Source organism: Eucalyptus grandis, chromosome 5 (assembly GCF_016545825.1).
Source record: "Eucalyptus grandis isolate ANBG69807.140 chromosome 5, ASM1654582v1, whole genome shotgun sequence".
In the NCBI taxonomy this organism is placed as follows: domain Eukaryota; kingdom Viridiplantae; phylum Streptophyta; class Magnoliopsida; order Myrtales; family Myrtaceae; genus Eucalyptus; species Eucalyptus grandis.
This window is the reverse complement of record NC_052616.1, coordinates 33177720-33190129: the sequence shown is the minus strand read 5'-3', so window position 1 is coordinate 33190129 and position 12410 is coordinate 33177720. Positions and strand designations below refer to the sequence as shown.

The 12410-nt window shown below is 37.2% G+C and overlaps 1 protein-coding gene across 1 annotated transcript; it reads left to right on the top strand.

The window, feature by feature from the left end:
* The first annotated feature begins 3932 nt into the window (after window positions 1-3932).
* Window positions 3933-11403, top strand: LOC104444803 (CTD small phosphatase-like protein 2). Its single transcript, XM_039313153.1, is given in 9 exon segments — window positions 3933-4088; window positions 5732-5818; window positions 5991-6023; window positions 6631-6761; window positions 7608-7701; window positions 8278-8823; window positions 10348-10596; window positions 10599-10684; window positions 11222-11403. Coding segments are annotated over 8 exon segments (1308 nt in total). The 5' UTR covers window positions 3933-4088; window positions 5732-5808; the 3' UTR covers window positions 11381-11403.
* The last annotated feature ends 1007 nt before the right edge of the window (window positions 11404-12410 follow it).

Genomic DNA, 12410 nt, shown 5'->3' with positions numbered 1-12410 from the left:
TGATGGGAATTTGTAATGCTTTGTTTGTGAAATGAAATTTCTGTTCTCATTAAACATATATATATATATATATATATATATATATATATATATATAGAGGAAAAGTTTTTTTAAACCACGGTTTTTGGTCTCGTGCCTTCTTGAGCCATGACAAGTTATACGGATGGTTTAAAAATACTTTTCCTTTCTTTTCGTTTTCTTTTCCAATTTGTCCTCGTTCACTTAAGAATATTTATACTTTTTCTTTCTCGAGACAAAATCCGTTTCTGCCAACAACTATAAATTTCACTTTGTCATTTTTATTAAAAAATGAAAGCGTGGAAGCAATATGTTTCTAAACCTCATTATCAGTTTAAAATCCGTATAGTTAGATCTTTTACCTATGTGAAATTTGATGTTATTACTAAGTATTTTAACATGGACATGTAATTGGAGGTTGAATAAATGGTGCGTTTGGCTCAAGACTTTGAAAGCCCATTGGGGAAAATGCAAAGCGGTTAATGAACTTTTTTATATAATAGTTCACATCTTAAAATCGAATTACATAGCTAAATTTGCGAGACATATTTTTTAGATACCCAATTTATCATTTGTTCTTCTCCTGAATTTCGCTTTTAGACATGACTCAAAAAATTGGTAAAACTTGATAAGATGTCTATATAAAATTCATCATCAGATAAGAAATATGTGGATTCATCCCCCCACCCAAAAAAAAAAAGAAAATATGTGGAATAGGGAAATATGGAACTTCTATATATGTTTGTATTAATATCAATTAATGATATGCAAAATATTGAGATATACAAAGAATCAAAAGAAATATTATAATTAATTATAACAGTAAAAATTTCTATAGGAAACTATCTCTAACAATTTTCATAGTATCTTTTGAGCTTTTTATCATGTGAAATATTTCTACACTAACGATTGACTCATTGTATTTTTCATGAGAATATTGAGCTTCATGAGGGAACTACTTTATTTCCAATGTTGAGTCAAGCGAAAATTCAGGGCTCTTCACTAGCATTATACATTTTTGGCATGTGCCCATTAGAGGAATTTTTACACTAATATCACAAATTAAAATTAAAATAAAAACCTATTTTGTGCACTCGTAACACATTTATCGCAAAATATTTTTAGTATTATAAAGAATCTCAAACCGATATATTTTTGTCACATTTAACCAAAACTAGTAACCCATATCACTTTACTTTGAATTAAGGTAAATCTTAGATTTTTGGGGAATAAATATGTTATAAGTGCACTAATATATAGTTTAGATTTTTTATGACATAAAAATCAGGTTGAGATATATGCTGTAGAGACGCACAAGAAAGATTAACGATTTGTGACAAATGTGCCTATTGAGGTGTTCGGTGCTATTAAGTCAATTTTTTTCTGATTTTTCTTTTTGCTTTTTCTCTGGAATTGACATTTGGTAATGGCCCCGTGGATAACATCTTTCAAAATGATTGCTCGGTCAACATTCGGAAGTAACTACTATTCACTCCTTTTATTTTTTCAATTTCAAAAATAGATTATTTTAGGCCTCAAAATTCACCTGTCAAAAGATCATTTGTGACATACAATAACTTTATTTGGTCAATAGGTCATTAAAATACTTTGCAATAAACTCAAATATAAAGAATTTATTCAATTTTCTTGAGTCTATTTATTATATGAAAATCAAGTCGCAATAACAAAAGAAAAAAATACTTTAATATTATTATCAAATGATATGACTAATATAAAAAACCCTGATCTTAATAGAAAGAGTTGCATTGTTAATTCATAACATCAAAACCAATAGCTTGAATGAATAAGCACCCGAGGAATCCTAGTTGGAAGCCAAAATGAGTGAAAAGTGCAGGAAAATTCAAATGAGTGAAGAGTGCGGGAAAATTCTTCTTGCAAAGTGAATGATCAACATCTCACTGATTAGAAGCCACGAGGTACTCACCAAGGGGAAAACTTCATGATAAAGGTAAAAAGCTTTTCGAAAAATCATTTTCAAGGAAAATGGATAGGTTTCTTTTGTTTGGTGATATGTGATTGAAAACATTTTATATTTTGAATCTCATTTAAAAATGATTTAATTTTATGACTTTATCTCAGACTAAAAAAAAATTGATTTTTAATTTTTTTTTTCTTTTCTTCCTCCACTGGTCACCGAGCCTTGATGACGACTGGCAACAAGCTATAAGCGAGGCTTGACCTCATAGGGATCTGGTGAAAGTTGAGCCTCATTCATCCACGCTTGTGGCTAGTCATTGGCCATTGCCAAGGCCTAGCAATTGATGGAGGTAGAAGAAAAACAATCAAATAAAAGAAAAAATAAATTAAAATATCAATAATTTCAAGAGGAGCAATTTTGGAAAGTGTTTTCAACTTTTGAGACTAAGAAATTCACTTTTCTAATTTTATGCGTGATATTTTCAGTAATCAAAAGTAATTTCGGTTGACTAGTTAGCTTTGATAAATCAAACGAGTGAAAATTCGGAAATCTAGTTTTGAAAGACACTTTCACTCAAACAAACACACATTCATATGATAGCTTAATCACTTAATTTTTAAAAAAGTGAAAATTATCAAAAGATAACATTCAATTAATCATCTCTACAAACAAAATGCAATTGTTTTTATCAAATGAAATTATCAAAATGCCGGTAGTTCATTTCTTGCTCAACAAGGATATAGTAAGTCAATCGACATACAAAGCTGTGATTTCACATATCATTCTTTTTGAAATACTTTTCAAGTTCTATAACTAGCAGCAAGTCGGATGACAGTGCTATTCACAGGAGGCATTTGGCGGTTGTGTTTTGGATATGTCTAATAATATTTGTTGTGTTCTGTTGAGTTTATATATATATATTAATATTAAGTTTTTGTTTGAGATTGCCTCTTTTGGGTAAAAAGATGACCATGTCATTACTACTATATATTATAGGAGTTGGCATATGACGGTAGTTACATATTAGTTACATGTTGGGAAAATATGGCTTCGAATTGGGTAAAACAATGAAGACGGATTTTAGAGTAGTCAAGTCAGACTTTAAGGCGTGATATCACATTTTTAAGGATTTATTTGTAGCGTAACCTTTGAATTGATTAAAAATTAATAACATAACCAAAAAATAAAATAAAATAACAAATGTGTTAGTGCTAATTAAAGCTGGGCGACGGGCGTGCAAAGTGCTAATCGAGCCAAATAATCGAGCACCGTGTGTGAGTATGATGAGGTCTAGCCCCATCCAATCATTTATTTAAATATATAAATGAAACATGTACTTATTAATTGGCTCACTCTCTCTCACTTTTTCTATGTGAGATAAAAAAAATGCACTTAGCTTGTTTTTACAAACAAACCTCCAACATAAGTCTGTTTCGCCCATGTATGAGAAAGCCCGTTTCGCCCATCTTCATTCCAGGCTGAGCTCGACTTAAAAGTCTCTACATAAGTCACATGTGATCGGCGAGCCGAAGCAACACACCAAGCTCGGCCTAGGGCCGGGCTTGAACCCGTCCGATGATCACCTCCTCCATCATGTCATGCTCGAATTTCTTTTGCATGATAAACGAAACTTCCGCGCAGACAAAAAGGAGCAAAAAGCGAGGAAAGCCAAAACCCAGGCCGGGGGGCAGTGCGGCCTCCGGACCACACGCACACCGTCCCCACCTCCCTCGACGCCGCACGTGCCGAGCGCGTCACGCTGAGCTGGCCCCTCGCCCCCACGTGGCGCCACCCTACCAGTCGCTCGCCCCTGCCCCGGAAGATCCGATCCCAGCCGTCCACCTGTCCCTCGCGGGAACAGCACCAGTTCCTCTGCTGACCGTTCGTGGAAGTTAAGAGAGAGAGAAGGAAAAACAGAACAAAAGTCTCATCTCCTTTCTCTCTCTCCTGTTCGCTCTCTCTCTCTCTCTCTAAGATCGAGCTCTGCAGGTATGCCCGGCTCTGCTGCTGCTGCTCCTGCTCCTCCGAATTCTGCCTCCGAATCCGTCCTCGCTTCGAGCTTCGGTGCGTGATCGCGTCTTCTTCGCGGGGGGACGTTGGAGCTTCTCGTCGGGACTGCTGCAGAGCTGTCGTATGGACTCCTCTCTCTCTCTCTCTCTCTCGCTCTCTTTCTCTCTCTCGTTCGGACAAGTGAGCACGAGCAGCTGCTGAATTCGTGCTTCCCGCGGTGTCCTCTCGCTCAGCTCCTGGGCGCTGCGGTCGTGCTTGTGTCGTCTTCCGTTGGGTCCGCGTCCGTTGCGAGCGTCGACGACTTTGGTTTGACTTCCGTGAGTCCGGCCGTTTTCGCTCTCTCGGATTTGAGGATTCTTGCGCTTCCCGCGGTCTTTTCGTTTCTGGGTTTTTCTTGAGGGGCCCGACGTCTCTGTCTCTTTTGTTTTTTTTTTTTATTCTTTTCTTCCTTAGTTCGCTGTTGATTACCTGCTCTTTTGTTCGACCCTGTTGTGATTGTTGAACGTGACGGAGGCGCGGCGAGTTCTTTGGCTGCTTTTCTTGCTTGGCGAGTTTCGTTCGATGAGGATGAAATTTGCTCTGTTGTACGCTGGTTTGACTGAGTTGACTTGGTCCTCTGGGGGCTGAATTCTCGTGAGCTGGTCGACTTCTATTCCAGTTGGTTGGATCGCGACCCACGCATCGCTCAATTCGAACTTTTATCGTTTCCTTTTGCTCTTTCTATGTTTGTGAGGCCCTGGAGTTGCGTCGATGTGTATGGCTGCCTCGTTTCCTCAGGAATTTTTGTGATATTGTATCTGTTCTTCTTTTAGATGTCTTGTAGTCCTGTTTCGCAGCTAGATGGATAGTGAAAAACAGAATGTCAAAATGGATGCTGAGTATGTAGTTGTTGAATTGACTGGGGAAGTTTCATTTCTCAGTTTGACATTTCTGAGATTTTGGTCTATACTGAGTTTATCATTCAAAGGAATCTACTAAAGGGTGGGTTTTTAATTTTGTCTTTCAATTTAACCCTTCTTAAACTAGGCAGTTGCATTACTCAGTGTTCCAAGTGGTGGATCTTTGTTTGTGATTTGGGTGCACAGAAATGGGTTGTTCGTCTTTTTCACTAAGTGTGTAAATATATCATGTTTGGGGATATATGTATGGGGTCTAAGCCTCTAACCCTGGTGCTCAGAGATATATAATATGATCAAACCATGAATAAATTTAGATCTTTGCTTCACATTGAGAATACTTTTTAGCCTTGGGTACTGGTCAACTGTAGGCCATTGGGCTAAAGGCCCTTAGAGCCATTTGGAGATGCAATTGCATCTTGCCAAAGTCACCCAAAAAATCAAATCAAACACATTTGCATTTGGCCAAGGGACTTTAGAGTCCCAAAGCCCCTTCCAAATACCGAACCAAATGGGTTAGTTTTTACGCACTTCACTCGAGTTATTGTGGGTATATTGGATTGGGTACTTCTAGTTTGTTCGAATTGTTAGACACTCTCTTTTGTGCATAATTTCGTATATGGGTGGCTTCCCTCTTGAAGTCATTTTGTATAAGGGCAGTAACTCCTGGTATTTTCTTAATTGCATTCTCTTTATCATTAGAAAAATTTCCTATGAGAAATTTCTACTAGTTTTTAGAAGGATTGCCTTGAGTGAATGGTTCATTGTGGATTTGATGTTTATCCTGTAGCGTGTTGCACGACTTAGAGATGCTTCATACAACTCTTTCCCATCGTTTTCCAACATGTGTGTTTCATTATTTATGCAGGCTTTCGTAGTCTTCATACTTCTTCTGCTGGTTTGACTGCGGTTTGGTTGATTGAAGGGGGCTTGCTTCCTAAGCTGATGTTTCAAGGTCAAGATTGTCATTTATACCAGAACTGTCAATCAAATGCCAGCATTAAGAATGAAAAGCACACCAGGCAAAGCCTCTTTAAGAGAAGCGAATGGTCTTTGTGTATGTCCTAAATCATGTAAAGTTTCAAAAAAATCATGTTCTGATTTTTCAACTACTCAACAAACTGCAGAATCTGACTTTTCTTCTCTGGGTTTCCTCACTGGTACGCAATCACAATCTGCTGTCTTTTATTCTTTAGCTGTTATTTTACCAACTGCATGAAGTTTATCTCTGTTTCTGTTGCTTCCTCTGATGTGTCCTCAAGTTAAAATATCAGGTGAATCGCTAATAACCTTTCTCATAACTGCATTTTGTTCATTCAGTTTCCTTTCCCAGTTAATATGGAATCTAGGGAAATTATTTCATATTTGTTTTTATAGACTGCATTGTGTTCATAGCATTGACAAAAAATAAAACAGTCTCAATGCATTAGATTTCCCATGATGTAACACTTGATGGTAAATTCAGTTACCCACAAGTCATTGATTATTGTATATGTTGAACTTTAGAAATTTCCTCATACTGAATGTTTTAAATATGGACCCAATTGGATGTGTCACATCTTATTATTGTATATGTTGAACTTTTGAAGTTTCTTCATACTGAATGTTTTAAATATGAACACAATTGATGTGTTGCATCTTGCATTAGTTACACTTGATACAATGAGGCGCAACCAATGTATTTTACACGGGCAGCAAATTTTGTAATCAGTTGCATCATCAGCTTCTCTCTATTGAGCATTCTGTATTCTGTGCCTACTATTTCAGACAGAGAAGTGGCCACTCAAGATGGTGACTGCAATGGAGCCATTGCCAAACTGGAACAACTTGATGAGGAAAAGAGTTATCTAGAGAAGCAGGTGTCATTTCTTGCCGATTCATCTTCTTCAGGCAAAATGGTATTTTACTCTTTGGATTTCATCACTGTCTGTTTCTCTGATGTGTAAAACTTTTTAAAATTTAATTTTATTTCTAATTTATTTTGGGTCATATTGTGGTTGAGTCAGCCTATCGATTTGCCAAAGACTTCCTAAGTAGTTATCCCTAAAGTGCAAATGAATTTACTTGTTCCTCAAGCCTGCATGTTTCTTCAGCAATAACTAACACTAATAAATGGGCAGGATGATGTTACAGATAATTAGGATGAATCTGACAAATCTCGGTACTTGAGAGGTGTGGGAGAGCATCGGTCAGGATTTGACATTTTGCTCTCTTTTTTTTAGCTAGATATAAACTTAGTTAGGCATTCGTTTTCTGTTGTTCTCTCGTGAATTGTTTGTCTGAAATGAATCTATAGGGCTAGCTTTTCCTTTTGGTTACCTGTGCGAAGCATCTATTTTTATATTCATTTCTGATTAAATATATGTTCAAGTATGAAAACAAAGGGAGGACTAGTATGATTAGTTAAGTGGGTGCAAACAACACGACATATTATCAATCTTGTTAAGTGAAATTGAAAAGGATCAGAATTGGAAACTTTTCATAAAAGTGGAAACATCCAGATATTCAACCGAGGAAATTGGCTCAGCAATTAAAAAAGTTGATTCTTTTTTTTGGAAAAGCAGTCTTTTTCTTTTTAATAATCAAATTCCATAAATTTTGTCTTCAGTGGGGCAAACTTATCAGCAATTTCTATTTGTATATTCAATCTGCAGAATCCAGCTTGCTTCTTCAATATGCTCTGAAATTGTTATTACTGTCGTGTATCCTGTGCTAATGTAACAGTTGGAGTTTGCTAATTGCAGGAACCTTCCCATTCCAGTCCAACTAATTTGGAGACTATTTTTTCTCCCATTTTGGAGCCTGATGAACTACTTAGCATAGAAAGTGTCTCCTTTGGTACTGTTTTGACTTTCATCCATTAAAGATGTTTCTGTTTCTAGAAGTACCTTTTTGTGCTATCTCGTCTAGTTATCTGTTGATATTCCTTTTGTTAATCTGCTGCAACTGCAGCGAGGAGAGAACTAATTCTTGTAGGAGAGATTGCGTAACTGTTGTCTAAATTGATGCGACTAATATCCTGTTCCCCCTACCTTTCTTTTGAGCACCATTTTTTTCTTGTTGGATACGGCATTGGCGTAAGCATCCTTTGCTGCCAAGGATGCCTTAATTTTACCCAATAGTGTGTTTGATCCCCCACAGGGTGTTTCTTTTCATTAATGCATCTGCACTCCACTAATTTTATCCCATGTCTCAAACCTTAAAATTCTCACTTCTTAAATGGAAGCAGGCTTCGTTGTCTTTTACTTGTCAGATCACACGGTCACTTCAATATTTTCGTGTATGAACGTTAATTGTTTAATGAACTACTTATTCCGCTTGTTGAGTTGGTGCTATTTTATTTTCTGGTGTGCACGCCTTCATAGAATTATTAGTTTTGAGGAGCTTAATTCTAATGCCTGATTTCATTGGCAGACTTGGCAGGTAGCACTTGTGATTTTGGTGTGGCATTGTTGGAGGCAGATGAAAGCTTTCAAAACAAGGGGTCATGTGACTACCAAAGCTGCAGTATATCAGATTTCTACATCTCTGACATGTTTATCACGGGTTTACGACCTGATGATGTTACAATGGATGATGATGATGCAACTGGATTAATGCCTTTAACTGGGTACGAGGGTGATGAGTCAAGTATGCTGTTTGATGTCTCTGACAAATACATGATGGTACCACTTGTAGGGAGTACACTTATTGCTAGTGCAGTTGAAGATACCAAGTCACATGAACAAGGAACAGTTGATCCAGATGGACCCAGCTTTTATATGTCAATTGATCAGATGAGATGCTACAACTCTGAATCAGAATGCCATTCTGATTTGGACGAAGCTGAGTGCTTTGATCCACATTTGTTCATCAGAACATTACCGGACTTGTCCGATGAAGTGTCGAGTTTTCAGCCCACAGCATCGCACAAGGAAATGCAGAAAAGGAAATCTGTGACACTGGTGCTTGATCTCGATGGTAAGAAGCTTATGTTATAATTTGCACCCCCCTTCCTTTCCTCCCTCCTCTCTGGTTTAAGTAAATAAACATTAGAATTATCTGTGTGTATGGATAGGTAGACTGAGAGGACAATCTGTCGAGAACAATTTTTGTAGCCTAGGGGAAACTTTTGATCCTGCACACTCTTCTCTCCTCTTTGTTTCTTATCCCTTTATATTTCGTTCTTCCGTTTTCCTTAATAAAGAAAGGCGTCAGAATCCAAAGTCAATGACTTGATGAAGGTACTGTGGCACCTGCTAATGTTCTGTCACTTTTAATGTCAATTTCTGAACTGATTAGTCAGTCGAACGATACTTACTAAAAGAATGCAGTATTCATCTGGGGTTGCGTATCCTCTACTAATTATCACCTTTCATAGTCATTTATCAATATCTCTTGTTAGTTTTGTTGTCTTATTAAAAGCCCATGACAGGGTTTATCCTATCAGAAATAAGTACAATTTTGTACGAGACTTAGGAATTCTTGCAATTTGAGCACAAATTTTAAGTACAATAAAAAGGATCATATGAGTGTAATAGGTAAGCATGAGTTTGTAGCTGTCTTGTTCTTTTTTGTTGCCGCCATAACTGTTTAATGTGTGGTAAGAGAAGTTTCAGAACTCTAATGACTGGCACCTGTGAATGTGAATGGCACCTGTTTGTCAAACTATTCTTTTTCTAAAAGATTTTGGATTTTTCCTGGAAAATAAACAGGTAAACCTTTTTTTCTCGAACACTTAGGGATGCTTTCCACTATTTCACTTGCAATTATGGAGCACATCCATTGTCACTAACGAGTGCTGACATCAATATCTGATTACAAAGGAGTTAAAAGAGAGGGAGGGAGGGAGGGAGGGAAGGAGGGGCATCACTACAGCTTGACACAATCAGAGGGTGTGTCAGGACTGCGGTAAGTGGCTGGCCAGGGCCTGGTGCTGCCTGGGGCTGGTGATGCATTGTCTTGGGTGACCCCCCTCTCAATGACTCTGGGGAACTGCATTTGCATAAAATGTCAATCTTCTACAGAGCCAGCCATTTGACAGTTTTAAATGTCAGTAATAGCCAGTGATAGAAAGATCAAATGAAGTGAGGTAGATTTCGTGATTGTACCCAAAAAAGAAAAGAAGAGCGAGAAGATAAAAGTGCACCAATGACACAAGCTTGCTGACAAGGTCTTAACCCATTTTAAGCAAATTAGTGTCTGTTTAATAGAATTAACCAAAAAATCCAAAAAGCTCCGTAGGATTGACAGAGAAATATTCATGGTTAGCTTCTTGCATGTGATTACAGGCATAAAAAAGCCGGTGTTTTCCGATAATTCTGCGTCCTTCATACTCTCTTCTTGTCTATTCCATGTTTAATCTATCGAGAAAATGCTTTGAAGTGCATCTGCCGGTGAAATTGATTGCTTTGGTTAGATTCTGTTATTTGCTTAGCAATGATACAGATTCATGAACGACATCTAATCATGAAGTGCCATTGCACTCGGTCGTGGTTGTTGCAGAAACACTCGTTCATTCTACATTGGAGCCCTGTGATGATGCTGATTTTACCTTTACTGTCTTTTTCAATATGAAAGAGCACACTGTATATGTCAAAAAACGGCCTTATCTGCAAACCTTCTTGGAGAGAGTTGCAGACTTGTTCAATGTTGTTATCTTTACAGCCAGCCAAAGCATCTATGCAGAGCAACTGCTTGACATACTGGATCCATACCAAAAGCTAATATCACGTCGAGTTTATCGTGAATCATGTACTTTTGTGATGGCACTTACACGAAAGATTTGACCATCTTAGGTGTTGACTTGGCTAAAGTTGCTATTATTGATAATTCTCCACAGGTACTCTCCTGTCCACTTCCCATTTATTTACCTTTTGCCTCTCGCTGACTTCTACTTTTATTTTCCTTATCGTGCTTACTGTGAATCCTCATATTTTTTGTGGTGCCAGTTGTGCTTTACCATGTACTTCTAATTTAATTACCTTCTACTTTGTCTAGTTTAAAAGCTTCTGGTTTTCACCCTGAGAAATGAACTTTGATTGCAGTATAAATAATCCTCTGTGAAACTGTGAGGAATATTTGGACTGTATGAAGTTAATAAACTCAGTTATGATTTATGTTCCAGGTCAATTAAAAAGGTGTTGATTTGGGAATCAATTAGTTGTTTGCTGAGGGTGCACACAATAGGTTTAAATCTAGAGAAAAAGAAAGGTGGGGGAGGGGGGAGTGTAAATTCAGTGTGTTTTGTGCAAGTTCATCCTAATGATACATGCTATAATTGCTATAATTGCAAAGAAGTGTTGTGAAGAAACATAGAAATTCTTCTGCCTTACATAGAATTCTCACTTTTGGGGTTGCTCCGCTTTGATTATTTCAGGTATTCCGGTTGCAAGTGAATAATGGAATTCCTATTAAGAGTTGGTTTGATGATCCATCAGATTGTGCATTAGTATCACTCCTTCCCTTTTTAGAGACTCTGGTTGAGGCTGATGATGTACGTCCTATAATTGCTAGAAGATTCGGTAACAAGGAATAAAACCCTCGTGATCTACATTTCTTAAATAGCAGTCCCTTGTTCCTATTGTTTGCCCTCTTACTGTCGTTTTCTTTTACGTGGTGTTTAGATAATTGTTATAGGTCAAATCATAGATTGTCATATTCCTAGTCTCCTTCAATTGCTTCGATGTTTTTCCATTTTTCCCTTCCTATTGACAGTTCCACGGAGTGTATTAGCTAATTTTTGTAAAAGATAGTTCCAGAAAGAGCTTGGCGATTTCTGCTATGGTTAAAAAATGAGCTATAGCATTCTTCCTGGCAGTGTGTAAGGAAACTTTATATTATTGAGCTCCTGGCTTCTTATGTCTGGCTAGGAAGCTATTTTTGTAATGTCTTGAGACTATTTCCCCTGTATAAAGGAATTGAAATTAATGCCTGAAATTCTTTCCGTTGTAATACTCTTTTTCTACACCTCTTCAGCAGTTAGTATAACAGTCTGATTGACAGAAACATTGGCTGAAGATAATATTTGGGGGAATTAAGCAGAAAAGAGACTTAATATATAGGTTTATGAGCAGAAATAACTAAGACACTAGATCAGAGAACATCTTCAATTAAAACTGGATTTGGATGCATAAAACCTCGACATTATTGTTATGGGTTACAAAGATCTAAACTTAGTTAAATTTTATAGCTCCATAAAATGTTGTTTTGTAATTTGCGACTCCTAGGAGACATTGAGATTGCAATAAAAGCGAGAACTTGCTACTTGAAGCAGGGTTTATTTCCTTGAAATGGTGCTGTCTAGCCTTTTCAAACGAGGATTATGAAGTTCTTAACTGTATGATTAATCAAATATGTGAACAAGTGTGAGGGCAAGAACTTAATGGAAATTTAGTTACGAGTAGTTATGGAATACTGGACCCTGTCATGATGGTTAGAGAGGGTGTTACTGAGTTATAACATTCTTCATTTGATATGAAGATAAATCAGTGATTATTGTGAATTTTTTGTTCTCAGGTCTGATTTTCTGTTGTACTATTTGCTGCAGATATCTCTCTAACTCTATA